The sequence below is a fragment of the Oncorhynchus clarkii genome, chromosome 16, assembly GCF_045791955.1.
Source record: "Oncorhynchus clarkii lewisi isolate Uvic-CL-2024 chromosome 16, UVic_Ocla_1.0, whole genome shotgun sequence".
NCBI lineage: Eukaryota > Metazoa > Chordata > Actinopteri > Salmoniformes > Salmonidae > Oncorhynchus > Oncorhynchus clarkii.
This window is the reverse complement of record NC_092162.1, coordinates 73,519,647-73,541,467: the sequence shown is the minus strand read 5'-3', so window position 1 is coordinate 73,541,467 and position 21,821 is coordinate 73,519,647. Positions and strand designations below refer to the sequence as shown.

The window sequence follows — 21,821 nt, the reverse complement described above, 5'->3', positions numbered from 1 at the left end:
TGAGAACATGGTTAGCCTGCTATGCTAGGTGAGGATCAGTGTGAGAACATGGTTAGCCTGCTATGCTAGGATCAGTGTGAGAACATGGTTAGCCTGCTATGCTAGGATCAGTGTGAGAACATGGTTAGCTTGCTATGCTAGGTGAGGATCAGTGTGAGACCATGGTTAGCCTGCTATGCTAGGTGAGGATCAGTGTGAGAACATGGTTAGCCTGCTATGCTAGGTGAGGATCAGTGTGAGAACATGGTTAGCCTGCTATGCTAGGTGAGGATAAGTGTGAGAACATGGTTAGCCTGCTATGCTAGGTGAGGATCAGTGTGAGAAAACGGTCAGCCTGCTATGCTAGGTGAGGATCAGTGTGAGAAAACGGTTAGCCTGCTATGCTTACATCTGAACCTTGTGTAAATCTCTAACCCTATCCATCCCTTACTTTGACTTGCCTTAGATTACTTTACACACTCAATATGAGTCGACTTACCATTTGGCTAAAAGCCCTTTCTCACCAAGTCCGTTATTTTGATGCAATAATATGGACGAAAAATAAATAAATACGAGCACATGTTTTGTTTCATGACGCTGTTCACACAATATTGCGAAATATCATCCTGACGCAATCCATCAATTATTTATTTGGAACAGGTTAGATTTTTTTGCGTTGTATTGACAGGCCGCACCCTCCACTGACAGGCCGCACCCTCCACAGGTTCTTCCGTAAAAAGGATTCTACATGGAACCCAAGAGAGTTCTAGCTGGAACCGAAAAAGGGTTCTTCTAAGGGTTCTCCTATGGGGACGGACAGAGAACCCTTTTAGGTTCTAGATATCAAATTTTTTCTAACAGTCTAGGCTACTTGTTCAAGAGCTAGATAGGAAGAGATAGCACAGAGGAGTTGACAGCGGAGATGCGTGAATTGCCCATGAAGAGAACAGTGAAGAAGACAGAGATATGTTTAAGTTAGAAGTTAATTAATATATATGAATGAACCATTCGTATAGCCTACATATTAAGGTATACATTACAGGTCTGATTAAGTGAAGATCCCCTGTGCTATAGGCAACCCTAAAAGACAGAGACCCTTAAAGACAGAGACCCTTAAAGACAGAGACCCTTAAAGACAGAGACCCTTAAAGACAGAGACCCTTAAAACTTCTTGATCCTACTTGAGACGCAGATGTCTCAACTAGGCACCTGGAAATGCAAATGCGCTACGCTAAATGCTAAATGTACTCGTTAAAACTCAAACCTTGATCAAAATTCACAAGCAGGGTATTGAATTAAAGCTACACTCGTTGTGAACCTAGCCAACAAGTCAGATTTTTAAAATGCTTTTCGGCGAAAGCATGAGAAGCTATTATCTGATAGCATGCAACACCTCAAAATGCCTGAATGCGACGTAAACAAAGACTTTGCTTATCCGGCGCTGCACAAAACGCAGAAATAAAATATAAAACATTCATTACCTTTGACGAGCTTCTTTCTTGGCACTCCTATATGCCCCATAAACATCACTATTGGGTCTTTTTTTTCGTTTAAATCGGTCCATATATACCCAAAATAGCTTTCTATGGAAGCTGTGTCATTCAGAAAAAAACATTGTTTTTAAACGCTGCGTCATTTTTTAAAATTAAAAAAGTCGACGATAAACTTTCACAAAACACTTCGAAATCCTTTTGTAATCCAACTTTAGGTATTAGTAAACGTTTATAATCTATCAAAATGATTACAGGGCGATGTATATTCAATAGCTCCTCGTCTGCAAATCAATGGCTGCCAATGTCCACATTGAAAACATCCTGGTGGAGACCGGAAGAAACGGAATCCAGATAGTTGGATTTTCCAACAAAAAATTCCATTGAAAATGACGACAATGGCGACATCGTGTGGAATTTGTATGAATTGCATGCAGGTCGATATTAAATTTTGTCCCCTTTTAACAACCCATGAAAGTGACTTATGGAAATTATTTTTAGCTTTCAGAGAGCAGTTTTTCTTGCGTTTTTCAATGAAACACACGATCTGTTATAGTCACAGCCGTGATTTAACCAGTTTTAGAAACTTCAGAGTGTTTTCTATCCACACATACTAATTATATGCATATACTATATTCCTGGCATGAGTAGCAGGACGCTGAAAAGTTGCGCGATTTTTAACAGAATGTTCGAAAAAGGAAGGGGTAGACTTAAGAGGTAGACAGAGACTCTTATCAATAGATTGTTGCACATATTTAGATAACGCCCTCAAATTAAAATGTTGGCCTAGTGTCAACATAACCACCATCACTTAACTCAGAATTGTCTCAGCCTCCAGTATTTATGCTGCAGTAGTTTATGTGTCGGGGGGGCTAGGGTCAGTTTGTTATATCTGGAGTACTTCTCCTGTCCTATTCGGTGTCCTGTGTGAATCTAAGTGTGCGTTCTCTAATTCTCTCCTTCTCTCTTTCTTTCTCTCTCTCGGAGGACCTGAGCCCTAGGACCATGCCCCAGGACTACCTGACATGATGACTCCTTGCTGTCCCCAGTCCACCTGGCTGTGCTGCTGCTCCAGTTTCAACTGACCTGAGCCCTAGGACCATGCCCCAGGACTACCTGACATGATGACTCCTTGCTGTCCCCAGTCCACCTGACCGTGCTGCTGCTCCAGTTTCAACTGTTCTGCCTTATTATTATTCGACCATGCTGGTCATTTATGAACATTTGAACATCTTGGCCATGTTCTGTTATAATCTCCACCCGGCACAGCCAGAAGAGGACTGGCCACCCCACATAGCCTGGTTCCTCTCTAGGTTTCTTCCTAGGTTTTGGCCTTTCTAGGGAGTTTTTCCTAGCCACAGTGCTTCTACACCTGCATTGCTTGCTGTTTGGGGTTTTAGGCTGGGTTTCTGTACAGCACTTTGAGATATCAGCTGAAGGGCTATATAAATAAATTTGATTTGATGATCAACAGGGGGTGGCAGGTGGTTAGAGAGTTGGGCCAGTAACCGAAAGGTTGCTAAATTGAATCCCCGAGCTGACAAGGTAAAAATCTGTCATTCTGCCCCTGAACAAGGCAGCCCACTGTTCCCATGTAGGTCATCATTGTAAATAAGAATTTGTTGGTAACTGACTCGCCTAGTTAAATAAAGGTGAAATGAAAACAGCTGCTCATTAGGCTATGGACAGGTTGTTTGTGTGTGTGTGTGTATCTATTTTCTAACAGTTGTCAATGTCATCTTCATATAGCCTATAGATATCACAGCTGTCTGTAAATCTCCCCATTAAAACTTTCCTCATCAATTTATATGACAGGCGACGTTCATTTAGCATTATCTTATAACATAGACCCATTTTTTAAAAATTTCTCACAGAAAGGATTTGAAGCTAAAGCAAAGTTGTAGTTTTTGTTGAGATAGGAGAAATGTGATTTGTTTATGTGTCCTGAGTGGGATGCAGACAGCTTTGATGGGTGGGTGTGCTGATTAGCCATGTGCGCGAACCAGGGACCCTCTGCACACATTAACAACAGTCACCCACGAAGCATCGTTACCCATCGCTCCACAAAAGCACTTCAAGGTCTCAGAGCAAGTGACGTCACCGATCGAAACGCTATTTAGCGCGCACCGCTAACTAAACTAGCCGTTTCACATCCGTTACATCTGGACTTCATCTCTGTAATCAGATATAAAGGAAACGGTAAGCAGAAAATAAAGGGTCAGCATATGTGCTAGGAATCACTGCCGGTGCCAGTTCTGCGTTTCCTCTCATTAAATGGTATGCAAACCGAATGAAGCGTAACCGAGCTCCTTTCGTGATTGATACTATAGGATGAAAAGCCCATCCTCATATTTTCAGTAGCATATTATTTTTTACAGTGCTATATGATTTTCCTCTCATTAATTCCTCCTCTCTAGCCACTTTGAACAACATATTGCCACTGAGAATGACCGCAGCAGTGTGGGTGACGTTATGTGAAGACTAAAGTAGAACATTAGTCTTGAAAACACATTAGTCTTGAGGTGAATGTTTTTTTACTGGTGAAAAAAGGAATCTGTTTTTTTTCAGAATTCGGACAAAAAGATTGCAACACAGTTGATGAGAAAAGGTTTTTACTTGGTTTGAGGCAGACCTAATATATAACTGGGTTTGGGGCAGACCTAATATATAACTGGGTTTGAGGCAGACCTAATATATAACTGGGTCTGAGGCAGACCTAATATATAACTGGGTTTGGGGCAGACCTAATATATAACTGGGTTTGGGGCAGACCTAATATATAACTGGGTTTGGGGCAGACCTAATATATAACTGTGTTTGGGGCAGACCTAATATATAACTGGGTCTGGGGCAGACCTAATATATAACTGGGTCTGGGGCAGACCTAATATATAACTGGGTCTGGGGCAGACCTAATATACAACTGGGTTTGGGGCAGACCTAATATATAACTGGGTTTGGGGCAGACCTAATATATAACTGGGTCTGGGGCAGACCTAATATATTACTGGGTCTGGGGCAGACCTAATATATTACTGGGTCTGGGGCAGACCTAATATATTACTGGGTCTGGGGCAGACCTAATATATTACTGGGTCTGGGGCAGACCTAATATATAACTGGGTCTGGGGCAGACCTAATATATAACTGGGTTTGGGGCAGACCTAATATATAACTGGGTCTGGGGCAGACCTAATATATAACTGGGTTTGAGGCAGACCTAATATATAACTGGGTCTGGGGCAGACCTAATATATAACTGGGTTTGGGGCAGACCTAATATATAACTGGGTCTGGGGCAGACCTAATATATAACTGGGTCTGGGGCAGACCTAATATATAACTGGGTCTGGGGCAGACCTAATATATAACTGGGTCTGGGGCAGACCTAATATATAACTGGGTCTGGGGCAGACCTAATATATAACTGGGTTTGGGGCAGACCTAATATATAACTGGGTTTGGGGCAGACCTAATATATAACTGGGTCTGGGGCAGACCTAATATATAACTGGGTTTGGGGCAGACCTAATATATTACTGGGTCTGGGGCAGACCTAATATATAACTGGGTCTGGGGCAGACCTAATATATTACTGGGTCTGGGGCAGACCTAATATATAACTGGGTCTGGGGCAGACCTAATATATATATATAACTGGGTTTGGGGCAGACCTAATATATAACTGGGTTTGGGGCAGACCTAATATATAACTGGGTTTGGGGCAGACCTAATATATAACTGGGTCTGGGGCAGACCTAATATATAACTGGGTTTGGGGCAGACCTAATATATTACTGGGTCTGGGGCAGACCTAATATATAACTGGGTCTGGGGCAGACCTAATATATAACTGGGTCTGGGGCAGACCTAATATATAACTGGGTCTGGGGCAGACCTAATATATAACTGGGTCTGGGGCAGACCTAATATATATATATATAACTGGGTTTGGGGCAGACCTAATATATAACTGGGTCTGGGGCAGACCTAATATATAACTGGGTCTGGGGCAGACCTAATATATAACTGGGTCTGGGGCAGACCTAATATATTACTGGGTCTGGGGCAGACCTAATATATAACTGGGTTTGGGGCAGACCTAATATATAACTGGGTTAGGGGCAGACCTAATATATAACTGGGTCTGGGGCAGACCTAATATATAACTGGGTTTGGGGCAGACCTAATATATAACTGGGTCTGGGGCAGACCTAATATATAACTGGGTTTGAGGCAGACCTAATATATAACTGGGTCTGGGGCAGACCTAATATATAACTGGGTTTGGGGCAGACCTAATATATTACTGGGTCTGGGGCAGACCTAATATATAACTGGGTCTGGGGCAGACCTAATATATAACTGGGTCTGGGGCAGACCTAATATATAACTGGGTCTGGGGCAGACCTAATATATTACTGGGTTTGGGGCAGACCTAATATATAACTGGGTTTGGGGCAGACCTAATATATAACTGGGTTTGGGGCAGACCTAATATATAACTGGGTCTGGGGCAGACCTAATATATAACTGGGTCTGGGGCAGACCTAATATATAACTGGGTCTGGGGCAGACCTAATATATTACTGGGTCTGGGGCAGACCTAATATATTACTGGGTCTGGGGCAGACCTAATATATTACTGGGTCTGGGGCAGACCTAATATATAACTGGGTCTGGGGCAGACCTAATATATTACTGGGTCTGGGGCAGACCTAATATATAACTGGGTCTGGGGCAGACCTAATATATTACTGGGTCTGGGGCAGACCTAATATATAACTGGGTCTGGGGCAGACCTAATATATTACTGCGTCTGGGGCAGACCTAATATATAACTGGGTTTGGGGCAGACCTAATATATTACTGGGTCTGGGGCAGACCTAATATATAACTGGGTCTGGGGCAGACCTAATATATTACTGGGTTTGGGGCAGACCTAATATATAACTGGGTCTGGGGCAGACCTAATATATAACTGGGTTTGAGGCAGACCTAATATATAACTGGGTCTGGGGCAGACCTAATATATAACTGGGTTTGGGGCAGACCTAATATATTACTGGGTCTGGGGCAGACCTAATATATAACTGGGTCTGGGGCAGACCTAATATATAACTGGGTCTGGGGCAGACCTAATATATAACTGGGTCTGGGGCAGACCTAATACATTACTGGGTTTGGGGCAGACCTAATATATAACTGGGTTTGGGGCAGACCTAATATATAACTGGGTTTGGGGCAGACCTAATATATAACTGGGTCTGGGGCAGACCTAATATATAACTGGGTCTGGGGCAGACCTAATATATAACTGGGTCTGGGGCAGACCTAATATATTACTGGGTCTGGGGCAGACCTAATATATTACTGGGTCTGGGGCAGACCTACTATATAACTGGGTCTGGGGCAGACCTAATATATTACTGGGTCTGGGGCAGACCTAATATATAACTGGGTCTGGGGCAGACCTAATATATTACTGGATCTGGGGCAGACCTAATATATAACTGGGTTTGGGGCAGACCTAATATATAACTGGGTTAGGGGCAGACCTAATATATAACTGGGTCTGGGGCAGACCTAATATATAACTGGGTTTGGGGCAGACCTAATATATAACTGGGTCTGGGGCAGACCTAATACATAACTGGGTTTGAGGCAGACCTAATATATAACTGGGTCTGGGGCAGACCTAATATATAACTGGGTTTGGGGCAGACCTAATATATTACTGGGTCTGGGGCAGACCTAATATATAACTGGGTCTGGGGCAGACCTACTATATAACTGGGTCTGGGGCAGACCTAATATATAACTGGGTTTGGGGAAGACCTAATATATAACTGGGTTTGGGGCAGACCTAATATATAACTGGGTCTGGGGCAGACCTAATATATAACTGGGTTTGGGGCAGACCTAATATATTACTGGGTCTGGGGCAGACCTAATATATAACTGGGTCTGGGGCAGACCTAATATATTACTGGGTCTGGGGCAGACCTAATATATAACTGGGTCTGGGGCAGACCTAATATATATATATATATATATATAACTGGGTTTGGGGCAGACCTAATATATAACTGGGTTTGGGGCAGACCTAATATTAAACTGGGTCTGGGGCAGACCTAATATATAACTGGGTTTGGGGCAGACCTAATATATAACTGGGTTTGGGGCAGACCTAATATATAACTGGGTCTGGGGCAGACCTAATATATTACTGGGTCTGGGGCAGACCTAATATATAACTGGGTCTGGGGCAGACCTAATATATTACTGGGTCTGGGGCAGACCTAATATATATATATATATATATATATAACTGGGTTTGGGGCAGACCTAATATATAACTGGGTTTGGGGCAGACCTAATATTAAACTGGGTCTGGGGCAGACCTAATATATAACTGGGTTTGGGGCAGACCTAATATATAACTGGGTCTGGGGCAGACCTAATATATAACTGGGTCTGGGGCAGACCTAATATATAACTGGGTTTGAGGCAGACCTAATATATAACTGGGTCTGGGGCAGACCTAATATATAACTGGGTTTGGGGCAGACCTAATATTTTACTGGGTCTGGGGCAGACCTAATATATAACTGGGTCTGGGGCAGACCTAATATATAACTGGGTCTGGGGCAGACCTAATATATAACTGGGTCTGGGGCAGACCTAATATATTACTGGGTCTGGGGCAGACCTAATATATAACTGGGTTTGGGGCAGACCTAATATATAACTGGGTTTGGGGCAGACCTAATATATAACTGGGTCTGGGGCAGACCTAATATATAACTGGGTTTGAGGCAGACCTAATATATAACTGGGTCTGAGGCAGACCTAATATATAACTGGGTCTGGGGCAGACCTAATATATAACTGGGTCTGGGGCAGACCTAATATATTACTGGGTCTGGGGCAGACCTAATATATAACTGGGTTTGGGGCAGACCTAATATATAACTGGGTTTGGGGCAGACCTAATATATTATTGTGTCAAACTAGTAGAAGACTATTCCATTTCCGTATTATTATTGTTGTTGATAAGGGAACTCAAACTAAAATATGTTTTAACTTTCAACTATTTTTTTTTTAGTTTTCAGATATTTTACTTATAAAGCAGAACTCTTCTGTTCCCAAAACATTTGAATATTTAAATGTTTGAGGAGTTGGAAACTAAGAGTTTTCATAATTAGGAAGATGTCCTCTCTTCTCCTTGGTGTGGTTAAGATAAGAGTTGTACAATGTCATGGGTCGAGCACCATGTGCTCTCTCACTGAACAAGAGAAGGAAAGAGGAAGATTCACAAGCAGATAAAAGACAAGAAGGAGATTTAAAGGAGTAAAGAGAAACCTGATACAGACACTAGAGGACAGTATAAAGGACATAGATACATCAATATATATATATATTTTCTTCATCATCTCTTCATCATTAGTTGACCTGGCTGGTGGCTGTACGCGAATCCTCTTCGGATACTGTCCAGGCTAAAGTTCAAAGGTCAGAGTCTGAGAATTCAATCAATCAATCAGGACAGCCTTTTGTCATTCAGTTCAAAGAGCAGGGAGAGCAGGGCGAGGCAAGGTTGCGAGGGTGACATGCTAGTTAGTGTAAAGGACAGGCTAGGTAGGACAGTCAGATAGGTAGGGATGTGGGCCAGGCCCCGAGTCCCAGACTACAGTTACGTTTAGCGGAGCTGTTGTCGTCTTGGATACAGCCAGGTTTTCCAGCGTTGTAAGAGATTTTTTTTTTTTTTAAACCCCAAACGAAAGAGTTGTGTTCAGTTGTTTCCTTCAGAATCTTCCTCTTCTCTGTGAGGTTATTTGGAGTTCAAAGGGTTAACAATGGGGGGGGGGGTGATCTGCTGGTTACCTAGACGACGGGCTACTGCACTCGGAGGCGGGGCAACAGAACTGATGGGCGATGTCATCGTCTTCATCATCTCTGAGAGAAAGACAGTGCATGGTAACATGTGTAGAGAGACATGGCATGGTAACATGTGTAGAGAGAGACAGGCCATGGTAACATGTGTAGAGAGACAGGGCATGGTAACATGTGTAGAGAGAGACAGGTTATGGTAACATGTGTAGAGAGACAGGGCATGGTAACATGTGTAGAGAGACAGGGCATGGTAACATGTGTAGAGAGAGACAGGGCATGGTAACATGTGTAGAGAGAGACAGGTTATGGTAACATGTGTAGAGAGACAGAGACAGGGCATGGTAACATGTGTAGACAGAGACAGGGCATGGTAACATGTGTAGAGAGACAGGGCATGGTAACATGTGTAGAGAGACAGGGCATGGTAACATGTGTAGACAGAGACAGGGCATGGTAACATGTGTAGAGAGACAGGGCATGGTAACATGTGTAGAGAGAGACAGGGCATGGTAACATGTGTAGAGAGACAGGGCATGGTAACATGTGTAGAGAGAGACAGGCCATGGTAACATGTGTAGAGAGACAGGGCATGGTAACATGTGTAGAGAGAGACAGGTTATGGTAACATGTGTAGAGAGACAGGGCATGGTAACATGTGTAGAGAGACAGGGCATGGTAACATGTGTAGAGAGACAGGGCATGGTAACATGTGTAGAGAGAGACAGGGCATGGTAACATGTGTAGAGAGAGACAGGTTATGGTAACATGTGTAGAGAGACAGAGACAGGGCATGGTAACATGTGTAGACAGAGACAGGGCATGGTAACATGTGTAGAGAGACAGGGCATGGTAACATGTGTAGAGAGAGACAGGGCATGGTAACATGTGTAGAGAGAGACAGGGCATGGTAACATGTGTAGAGAGACAGGGCATGGTAACATGTGTAGAGAGAGACAGGGCATGGTAACATGGTAACAGGCAAGCAGAGTGAGAGAAGGAATAAATAAAATAAAATAACCTCTAGTGTTATAACAATAGTTGACCACTAGATGTCAGGCTTGCATCATGGAGAACAGTCTAAACTACAGCTACAGTAACATGTATACTACTACACTAACATGTATAACACTGCTTGCTACAGTAACATGTATACTACTACAGTACCATGTATACTACTACCGTAACATGTATAATACTACAGTAACATGTATACTACTACAGTAACATGTCTAATACTACTACAGTAACATGTATAACACTACAGTAACATGTATACTACTACAGTAACATGTATAATACTACGGTAACATGTATACTGCTACAGTAACATGTATACTACTACAGTAACATGTCTACTACTACTACAGTAACATGTCTACTACTACAGTAACATGTCTACTACTACAGTAACATGTCTACTGCTACAGTAACAAGTATACTGCTACAGTAACGTCTAATACTACAGTAACATGTCACATACTGCTACAGTAACATGTCTAATACTGCTACAGTAACATGTCTAATACTGCTACAGTAACATGTATAATACTACAGTAACATGTATAATACTACGGTAACATGTATACTGCTACAGTAACATGTCTAATACTACTACAGTAACATGTATACTACTACAGTAACATGTATAATACTACGGTAACATGTATACTGCTACAGTAACATGTATAATACTACTACAGCAACATGTATAATACTGCTACAGTAACATGTCTAATACTGCTACAGTAACATGTCTAATACTGCTACAGTAACATGTCTAATACTCCTACAGTAACATGTCTACTACTCCTACAGTAACATGTCTACTACTGCTACAGTAACATGTCTAATACTGCTACCGTAACATGTATAATACTGCTACCGTAACATGTCTAATACTACTACAGTACCATGTATACTACTACAGTACCATGTATACTACTACAGTAACATGTATACTACTACCGTAACATGTATACTACTACAGTACCATGTATACTACTACAGTACCATGTATACTACTACAGTAACATGTCTAATACTACTACAGTACCATGTATACTACTACAGTAACATGTATACTACTACAGTAACATGTATAAAACTACAGCTACAGTAACATGTATAAAACTACAGCTACAGTAACATGTCTAATACTACAACAGTAACATGTATACTACTACAGTAACATGTATACTACTACAGTACCATGTATACTACTACCGTAACATGTATACTACTACAGTAACATGTATACTACTACAGTAACATGTATAAAACTACAGCTACAGTAACATGTATAAAACTACAGCTACAGTAACATGTCTACTACTCTCAGAGGTTTCCCAGGATCTCCGGGAGGTTCTCTCTTAGACCTGCACCACCTGTCTCCTTGCCTTAACATAGTGATTAAATACAGTGTCTCCTTGCCTTAACATATAGAGATTAAATAGTGTCTCCTGGCCTTAACATAGTGATTAAATACAGTGTCTCCTTGCCTTAACATAGTGATTAAATACAGTGTATCCTTGCCTTAACATAGTGATTAAATACAGTGTCTCCTGGCCTTAACATAGTGATTAAATACAGTGTCTCCTGGCCTTAACATATAGTGATTAAATACAGTGTCTCCTTGCCTTAACATAGTGATTAAATACAGTGTCTCCTTGCCTTAACATAGTGATTAAATACAGTGTCTCCTGGCCTTAACATAGAGATTAAATACAGTGTCTCCTGGCCTTAACATAGTGATTAAATACAGTGTCTCCTGGCCTTAACATAGTGATTAAATACAGTGTCTCCTGGCCTTAACATAGTGATTAAATACAGTGTCTCCTTGCCTTAACATAGTGATTAAATACAGTGTCTCCTGGCCTTAACATAGAGATTAAATACAGTGTCTCCTGGCCTTAACATAGTGATTAAATACAGTGTCTCCTTGCCTTAACATAGTGATTAAATACGGTGTCTCCTGGCCTTAACATATAGTTAATAATTTAAGCAATCCTATAATGGAATGTCATAGGTTTACAAACATTTAATATGACTAAGGATGTGACTAAGGATGTGACTAAGGATGTGACTAAGGATGTTGAGATGGATACAAAAGAGAACTCAGAGGAGGGAAAGAGAGGATTGGCGATATGGAGAAAGGTAGAAGAGTAGGGGTGGGGGTTAGGCGGGTTGGGGTGCCATAGGTAGACCTATATGCGTGAAAGAGATGGGGAGAGGGACTCTGGGCCATACAAGGGGGTGCGTTCCTAGTCGTCTTCATTGCAGCAAATCATCAGATCTCACAACACCCAAGGAGAAGAGAACAACGTCTGAGGAGCTACAGGTAACTGCCAAAATAATGGAAACACTTGAGTAAATTATGGATTCAAAGTATATTGAAAGCAGGTGCTTCCACACAGGTGTGGTTCCTGAGATAATTTAGCAACTAACATCCCATCATGCTTAGGGTCATGTATAAAAATGCTGGGAAAGGCCATGATTTTGGTTACCACGGTTATGCCCCCATCTACAGGGCACGAGTGGTCACTGAATGGTTTAATGAGCATGAAAATATGTTTTTATTTTATTTTTTATTTAACCAGGTAGACCAGATCACCTTTATTTAACCAGGTAGACCAGATCACCTTTATTTAACCAGGTAGACCAGATCACCTTTATTTAACCAGGTAGACCAGATCACCTTTATTTAACCAGGTAGACCAGATCACCTTTATTTAACCAGGTAGACCAGATCACCTTTATTTAACCAGGTAGACCAGATCACCTTTATTTAACCAGGTAGACCAGATCACCTTTATTTAACCAGGTAGGCCAGATCACCTTTATTTAACCAGGTAGACCAGATCACCTTTATTTAACCAGGTAGACCAGATCACCTTTATTTAACCAGGTAGACCAGATCACCTTTATTTAACCAGGTAGACCAGATCACCTTTATTTAACCAGGTAGACCAGATCACCTTTATTTAACCAGGTAGACCAGATCACCTTTATTTAACCAGGTAGACCAGATCACCTTTATTTAACCAGGTAGACCAGATCACCTTTATTTAACCAGGTAGGATAGTTGAGAACACCTTTATTTAACCAGGTAGGCTAGTTGAGAACAAGTTCTCATTTACAATTGCGACCTGGCCAAGATAAAGCAAAGCAGTGCGACACAAACAACAACACAGAGTTACACATGGAGTAAACAATTAACAAGTCAACAACACAGAGTTACACATGGGATGAACAAACATACAGTCAATAATACAGTAGAAAAATAAGTCTATATACAATGTGTGCAAGTGAGGTGAGATAAGAGAGGTAAATAGGCCATAATGGTGAAATAATTACAATTTAGCAATTAAACACTGGAGTGATAGATGTGCAGAAGATGAGTGAGCAAGTAGAGATACTGGGGTGCAAAGGAGCAAAATGAATAACAGTATGGGGATGAGGTAGTTGGATGGGCTGTTTACAGATGGGCTGTGTAAACCCAATACCATGGCCATCTCAGTCACCAACCCAACTGAACTCTTATGGGAGATTCCAGAGCGGTGCCTGAGACCGTGTTTTCCACCACCATCACCAAAACACCAAATGATGGAATTTCTTGTGAAAGAATGATGTCGCATCCCTCCAATAGAGTTCCAGACACTTGTAGAATCTATGCCGAGGTGCATTGAACCGGTTTTGGCTGGTGGTGACCCAACGACCCTATTAAGACACATTATGTTGGTGTTTCCTTTATTCTGGCAGTTACCTGTACATTTATATGATAGAAGATTTTCTCTAAGACAGGGTTTCCCCTAATATCTCCTGGAGTGAGTCAGTCCACTTCTCTGACGTGTTCCAGAACTAGCAGTCTGGTGTTGAGTGAGAGAGTGAGAGAGAGAGTGAGAGAGTGAGTGAGAGTGAGAGTGAGAGTGAGAGAGGGGAGGTGGTGAAGTCAGTCAGGTGTTTTGCTACAGAAGCTGCCCTTCCAGATGGCAATAGAGATGTGATTAACTCTGCAACGAGGTCAATGTTGTGAGCACTAATTATATGCCTGGGGGATAATTACACACTCCTAAGTTACATTGTTTACTAACAGGTCTTTGAGAGGGCTGAAGGATCCTACATGTTATCCACCAGGAAGTTGAATGGAGTGAAGGCTCAGGCTTGGCCTTTGGCTCATTGAGTCATGGGGGTGAGAGCGGGAGAGTTGAGGAATGGAAGAGGAGGACTGGAAGAGGAGTGGAGGAGTAGAAGATTGAAAGAGGAGTGGGGGAGTGGAGGATTGGAAGAGGAGTGGAGGAGTGGAGGATTGGAAGACGAGTGGAGGATTGGAAGAGAAGTGGAGGATTGGAAGAGGAGTGGATGAGGATTGGAAGAGGAGATTTGTGGATCTATAGTGAGGGACTGACAGGATTGCAAATTTCCCCAAAGTTTTTCGGAAAATCAGGGTAAAGGCAATTCCTGTAATCGGGAAGAAATAAGCCAGGAGGGCTCTTCGAACTGGCAATCTGGAAAACCAGGATTCTGGAAACCTAGGAACTTTGTTATAGTCCCAACAATTGTGCAACCCTAGAGACAGGATGGGGGGGTGGAGTGGAGTGGAGAAGAGGAGTGGAGGAGGGGAGTGGAGGAGGGGAGTGGAGTGGAGGAGGGGAGTGGAGTGGAGGAGTGCAGGAGTGAAGTGGAGGAGTGGAATGGAGGAGTGGAGTGGAGGAGGGGAATGGAGGAGTGGAGTGGAGGAGGGGAGGGGAGGAAAGGAATGGAGGAGTGGAGTGTAGGAGGGGAATGGAGGAGGGAAGTGGAGGAGTGGAGGATAGGAGTAGAGTGGAGGGGTAGAGTGGAGGGGTGGAGGAGTTAAGGAGTGGAGTGGAGGAGTGGAGTGGAGGAGGGGAGTGGATGAGTTAAGGAGTGAAGTGGAGGAGAGGAGTGGAGGAGAGGAGTGGAGTGGAGGAGTGGAGTGGAGGAGTGGAGTGGAGGAGAGGAGGAGTGGAGGAGAGGATGAGTGGAGGAGAGGATGAGTGGAGGAGAGGATGAGTGGAGGAGAGGATGAGTGGAAGAGAGGATGAGTGGAGGAGAGGAGTGGAAGAGTGCAGGAGTGGGGGAGAGGAGTGGAGGAGTGCAGGAGTGGAGTGGAGGAGTGGAGTGGAGGAGGGGAATGGAGGGGAGGAGAGGGGGAGAAGAGTGGAGTGGAGTAGAGGAGAGGAGTGGAGGAGAGGAGATGAGTGGAGGAGTGGAGTGGAGGAGTGGAATGGAGGAGAGGAGGAGTGGAGTGGAGGAGTGGAGTGGAGGAGGGGAGTGGAGTGGAGGAATGCAGGAGTGGAGTGGAGGAATGCAGGAGTGGAGTGGAGGAGGGGAATGGAGGAGTGGAGTGGAGTAGAGGAGTGGAGGAGAGGAGTAGAGTGGAGGGGTAGAATGGAGGAGTGGAGGTAAGGAGTGGAAGAGAAGAGTGAAGGACTGGAGTGGAGGAGTGGAGGAGAGAAGTGGAGGAGAGGAGAGCAGGAGTGGAGGAGGGGAGTGGAGGAGTGGAGGAGAGAAGTGGAGTGGAGGACGGGAGTGGAGGGGAGGAGAGGGGGAGAAGAGTGGAGGGGAGTGGAGTAGAGGAGAGGAGTGGAGGAGAGGAGATGAGTGGAGGAGTGGAGTGGAGGAGTGGAAAGGAGGAGAGGAGGAGTGGAGTAGAGGAGTGGAGGAGAGGAGTGGAGGAGTGGAGGAAAAGAGTGGAGGAAAAGAGTGGAGGGGAGTGGAGTGGAGTAGAGGAGTGGAGGATAGGAGTAGAGGAGAGGAGTGGAGTAGAGGAGTGGAGTAGAGGATAGGAGTGGAGGATAGGAGTAGAGTGGAGGATACGAGTAGAGTGGAGGATAGGAGTGGAGGAGTGAAGTGGAGGAGAGGAGTGGAGAGGAGGAGAGGAGTGGAGGAGGTTTGGAGGAGAAGAGTGGAGAGGAGTGGAGGAGGAGAGGAGTGGAGGAGTGAAGTGGAGGAGAAGAGTGGAGGAGTGGAGGAGTGGCGGAGTGCAGTGGAGTAGTGGAGTGGAGGAGGAGTGGAGGAGAGGAGAGGAGGAGAGGAGTGGAGGAGAGGAGGAGAAGAGTGGAGGGGAATGGAGTGGAGTAGAGGAGTGGAGGATAGGAGTGGAGAGGAGTGGAGTAGAGGATAGGAGTAGAGGATAGGAGTAGAGTGGAGGATAGGAGTAGAGTGGAGGATAGGAGTAGAGTGGAGGATAGGAGTAGAGTGGAGTAGAGGAGAGGAGTGGAGGAGTGAAGTGGAGGAGAGGAGTGGAGGAGGTTTGGAGGAGAAGAGTGGAGAGGAGTGGAGGAGGAGAGGAGGAGTGGAGGAGAGGAGTGGAGGAGAGGAGTGGAGGAGTGGCGGAGTGGCGGAGTGGAGTAGTGGAGTGGAGGAGTGGAGTGGAGGATAGGAGTGGAGTGGAGGATAGGAGTGGAGGAGAGGAGTAGAGTGGAGGGGTAGAATGGAGGAGTGGAGGTAAGGAGTGGAAGAGAGGAGTGAAGGACTGGAGTGGAGGAGTGGAGGAGGGGAGTGGAGGAGAGGAGTGGAGGAGTGGAGGAGAGAAGTGGAGTGGAGGAGGGGAGTGGAGGAGGGGAGTGGAGGGGAGGAGAGGAGGAGAAGAGTGGAGGGGAGTGGAGTAGAGGAGAGGAGTGGAGGAGAGGAGATGAGTGGAGTGGAGGAGTGGAGTGGAGGAGTGAAGTGGTGGAGAGGAGGAGAGGAGTGGAGGAAAGGAGGAGAAGAGTGGCGGGGAGTGGAGTGGAGTAGAGGAGTGGAGGATAGGAGTGGAGGAGAGGAGTGGAGTAGAGGAGTGGAGTAGAGGATAGGAGTGGAGGATAGGAGTAGAGTGGAGTAGAGGAGAGGAGTGGAGGAGTGAAGTGGAGGAGAGGAGTGGAGGAGTGAAGTGGAGGAGAGGAGTGGAGAGGAGGAGAGGAGTGGAGGAGGTTTGGAGGAGAAGAGTGGAGAGGAGTGGAGGAGGAGAGGAGTGGAGGAGTGGAGGAGAGGAGTGGAGGAGTGGAGGAGTGGCGGAGTGGAGTGGAGTGGAGTAGTGGAGTGGAGGAGGAGTGGAGGAGAGGAGTGGAGTGGAAAAGTGGAGGAGGAATGGAGGAGAGGAGTGGAGGAGTACAGTGGAGGAGTACAGTGGGAAGGGGATTGGAGGAGTGGAGGAGAGGAGTGGAGTGGAGGAAAGGAGGAGAAGAGTGGAGGGGAGTGGAGTAGAGGAGTAGAGTAGAGGAGTGGAGGATAGGAGTGGAGGAGAGGAGTGGAGGAGAGGAGTAGAGTGGAGGAGTGGAGTAGAGAGGAGGAGAGAAGTGGAGTGGAGGAGAGGAGTAGAGGGGAGGAGAGGAGTAGAGGGGTGGAGGTGAGGAGGAGTGGAGGGGAGGAGGTGAGGAGGTGTGGAGGAGGAGAGGAGGAGAGGAGTGGAGGAGAGGAGGAGGAAAGGAGGAGAGGAGTGGAGGAGTGAAGTGGAGGAGAGGAGGAGAGGAGAGGAGTGAAGTGGAGGAGTGGAGTGGAAAAGTGGAGTGGAGGAATGGAGGAGAGTAGAGGAGAGGTGTGGAGGAGTGAAGTGGAGGAGAGGAGGAGAGGAGAGGAGTGAAGTGGAGTGGAAAAGTGGAGTGGAGGAATGGAGGAGAGTAGAGGAGAGGTGTGGAGGAGTGGAGTGGAGGAGTGTGGACCTACTTTATCGTGGGTATACTCAGGCCCTTACCTTGCCTGGTCGGAGTGCCTGGGCGAGGAGAGGGCGCAATGCGGCTTGGGCAGGAGCAGCCGGGCAGGACAACAGTACTGGTGGTGGGTGGAGTTGGACTGACTGTTAGCTGTCAGACTGCTGTGGAGGGAGGAGGTAGAACTAGGAACAGGAGTAGTGACGGTGGTGGTGGTAGGTGGATTGGAACGAGAAGTAGCAGCACAACAAGCGGAATAAGGTGGTGACCTGACAGAGAGAGAGAGAGAGACAGAGAAACAGACAGACAGACAGAGAGAGAGAGAGAGAGGGAGGGGGGCGGAAAGAGAGAGAGAGGGAGGGAGAGAGAAAAAATCAAGTCAAGAAAGCAACAGAAAAGAGCAGATGACAGACGCAAAGGCCCACAGTACCCAGCCATAAACCAGGACAGGAAGTCCCACAGTACCCAGCCATAAACCAGGACAGGAAGTCCCACAGTACCCAGCCATAAACCATGACAGGAAGTCCCACAGTACCCAGCCATAAACCAGGACAGGAAGTCCCACAGTACCCAGCCATAAACCAGGACAGGAAGGCCCACAGTACCCAGCCATAAACCAGGACAGGAAGTCCCACAGTACCCAGCCATAAACCAGGACAGGAAGTCCCACAGTACCCAGCCATAAACCAGGACAGGAAGTCCCACAGTACCCAGCCATAAACCAGGACAGGAAGTCCCACAGTACCCAGCCATAAACCAGGACAGGAAGTCCTACAGTAACCAGCCATAAACCAGGACAGGAAGGCCCACAGTACCCAGCCATAAACCAGGACAGGAAGTCCCACAGTACCCAGCCATAAACCAGGACAGGAAGTCCCACAGTACCCAGCCATAAACCAGGACAGGAAGTCCCACAGTACCCAGCCATAAACCAGGACAGGAAGTCCCACAGTACCCAGCCATAAACCAGGACAGGAAGTCCTACAGTAACCAGTCCTAAACCAGGACAGGAAGGCCCACAGTACCCAGCCATAAACCAGGACAGGAAGTCCCACAGTACCCAGCCATAAACCAGGACAGGAAGTCCCACAGTCCCCAGCCATAAACCAGGACAGGAAGTCCTACAGTAACCAGTCCTAAACCAGGACAGGAAGGCACACAGTAACCAGTCCTAAACCAGGAGAGGAAGGCACACAGTGACCAGTCCTAAACCAAGCATGCTAGAAGCAAACGTGGTTAGCATCCATACGTAGCACAGAGCTAACAGCTGTAGCACACTGTGGTTTTATAAGCATAGCAGGAGCAGCTAGCATTAGAACAGTTAGCAGAGTACAGTACACACAAAGAGCAGGTTAAGAGTTGTATGAAGTACAGTGGTGTATTCTTTGTCTATTGGACAGGTGATATACTTTATGTTTTTTTTTAAATAAATTGCTTGGCTGGGCTAATGAGAGAGTGGATTGTGGAGTCCACTGGAACAAAGTAAATAAGCATTTTGACGCCATAGATTGGTGACTAGTGGATTAGACACCGGCTGGAGTATGGTTTTAACCAATCAGCATCCAGGATTAGACACCGGCTGGAATGTGGTTTTAACCAATCAGCATCCTTGATTAGACACCGGCTGGAATGTGGTTTTAACCAATCAGCATCCAGGATTAGACCTACCCATTGTATAAACTGATATAATGTCTATAGGATAGGTGATATACTGATATAATGTATATCTATAGGACAGATAGAGGGAAACGGGACAGATACAGGGAAACGGGACAGATAGAGGGACAGATAGAGGGAGACAGGACAGATACAGGGAAACGGGACAGATACAGGGAAACGGGACAGATACAGGGAAACGGGACAGATACAGGGAAACGGGACAGATACAGGGAAACGGGACAGATACAGGGAAACGGGACAGATACAGGGAAACGGGACAGATAGAGTGGATATCAGTGGAGGCTGGTGGGAGGAGCTATAGGAGGACGAGCTCGTTGTAATGGCTGGAATGGAATCAATGGAAAGGTATCAAACACTGTAAACATATGGAAACCACATGTTTGACTCTTCCATTAATTCCATTCCAGCCATTACAACGAGCTCGTCCTCCTATGGCTCCTCCCACCAGCCACCACGGATGCAGATCTATAGACTAGATAGAGGCAGACTCCAGTCTTGCCTCCAGAACCCTATACTTCCCCAGCAGCAGAGAACCCGGCAGCTCTATCCATCTACCTCCAGTAAGAGGGTATTGGCCAGTAGGAGATAGAAGAGGACATAACACCAATGGCTAGGTGGGTAATGAATGTGTAGGCTAAACTGGAGCTCATCTCATAGACAACACTGACTATAGAGGAAGCTACACCACTGTAGTAGGAGGAGGTGGGGACACATTTGTCAGACTTTATATAATATCTTTACAGGTAGCCTAGTGGTTAGAGCGTTGGGCCAGTAACCGAAAGGTTGCTGGATCGAATTCCTGAGCTGACAAGGTAAAAAGGTAAAAATTCCCGGGCCCTGAGCAAGGCAGTTAACCCACTGTTCCCCTGAGCAAGGCAGTTAACCCACTGTTCCCCTGAGCAAGGCAGTTAACCCACTGTTCCCCTGAGCAAGGCAGTTAACCCACTGTTCCCCAGGCCCTGAGCAAGGCAGTTAACCCACTGTTCCCCTGAGCAAGGCAGTTAACCCACTGTTCCCCTGAGCAAGGCAGTTAACCCACTGTTCCCCTGAGCAAGGCAGTTAACCCACTGTTCCCCTGAACAAGGCAGTTAACCCACTGTTCCCCTGAGCAAGGCAGTTAACCCACTGTTCCCCTGAGCAAGGCAGTTAACCCACTGTTCCCCTGAGCAAGGCAGTTAACCCACTGTTCCCCTGAGCAAGGCAGTTAACCCACTGTTCCCCAGGCCCTGAGCAAGGCAGTTAACCCACTGTTCCCCTGAGCAAGGCAGTTAACCCACTGTTCCCCTGAGCAAGGCAGTTAACCCACTGTTCCCCTGAGCAAGGCAGTTAACCCACTGTTCCCCTGAGCAAGGCAGTTAACCCACTGTTCCCCTGAACAAGGCAGTTAACCCACTGTTCCGCTGAGCAAGGCAGTTAACCCACTGTTCCGCTGAGCAAGGCAGTTAACCCACTGTTCCCCAGGCCCTGAGCAAGGCAGTTAACCCACTGTTCCCCGGGCCTTGAGCAAGGCAGTTAACCCACTGTTCCCCTGGCCCTGAGCAAGGCAGTTAACCCACTGTTCCCCTGGCCCTGAGCAAGGCAGTTAACCCACTGTTCCCCTGAGCAAGGCAGTTAACCCACTGTTCCCCTGAGCAAGGCAGTTAACCCACTGTTCCCCTGAGCAAGGCAGTTAACCCACTGTTCCCCTGAGCAAGGCAGTTAACCCACTGTTCCCCTGAGCAAGGCAGTTAACCCACTGTTCCCCTGAGCAAGGCAGTTAACCCACTGTTCCCCTGAACAAGGCAGTTAACCCACTGTATCCCTGAGCAAGGCAGTTAACCCACTGTTCCCCTGAGCAAGGCAGTTAACCCACTGTTCCCCTGAGCAAGGCAGTTAACCCACTGTTCCCCTGAGCAAGGCAGTTAACCCACTGTTCCCCTGAGCAAGGCAGTTAACCCACTGTTCCCCTGAGCAAGGCAGTTAACCCACTGTTCCCCTGAGCAAGGCAGTTAACCCACTGTTCCCCTGAGCAAGGCAGTTAACCCACTGTTCCCCTGAGCAAGGCAGTTAACCCACTGTTCCCCTGAGCAAGGCAGTTAACCCACTGTTCCCCGGGCCCTGAGCAAGACAGTTAACCCACTGTTCCCCGGGC

The 21,821-nt window shown here is 46.0% G+C and overlaps 1 protein-coding gene across 1 annotated transcript in view; it reads right to left on the bottom strand.

Moving 5' to 3' along the window:
- The window catches only part of LOC139369010 (IQ motif and SEC7 domain-containing protein 1-like), a 278,969-nt gene that overhangs the window by 195,853 nt on the left and 61,295 nt on the right, over window positions 1–21,821 (bottom strand). Inside the window, exon 3 of the mRNA XM_071108577.1 lies at window positions 18,055–18,279. Within this exon, the coding sequence (XP_070964678.1) occupies window positions 18,055–18,279 (225 nt within the window). The remainder of the gene's footprint in view (window positions 1–18,054; window positions 18,280–21,821) is intronic.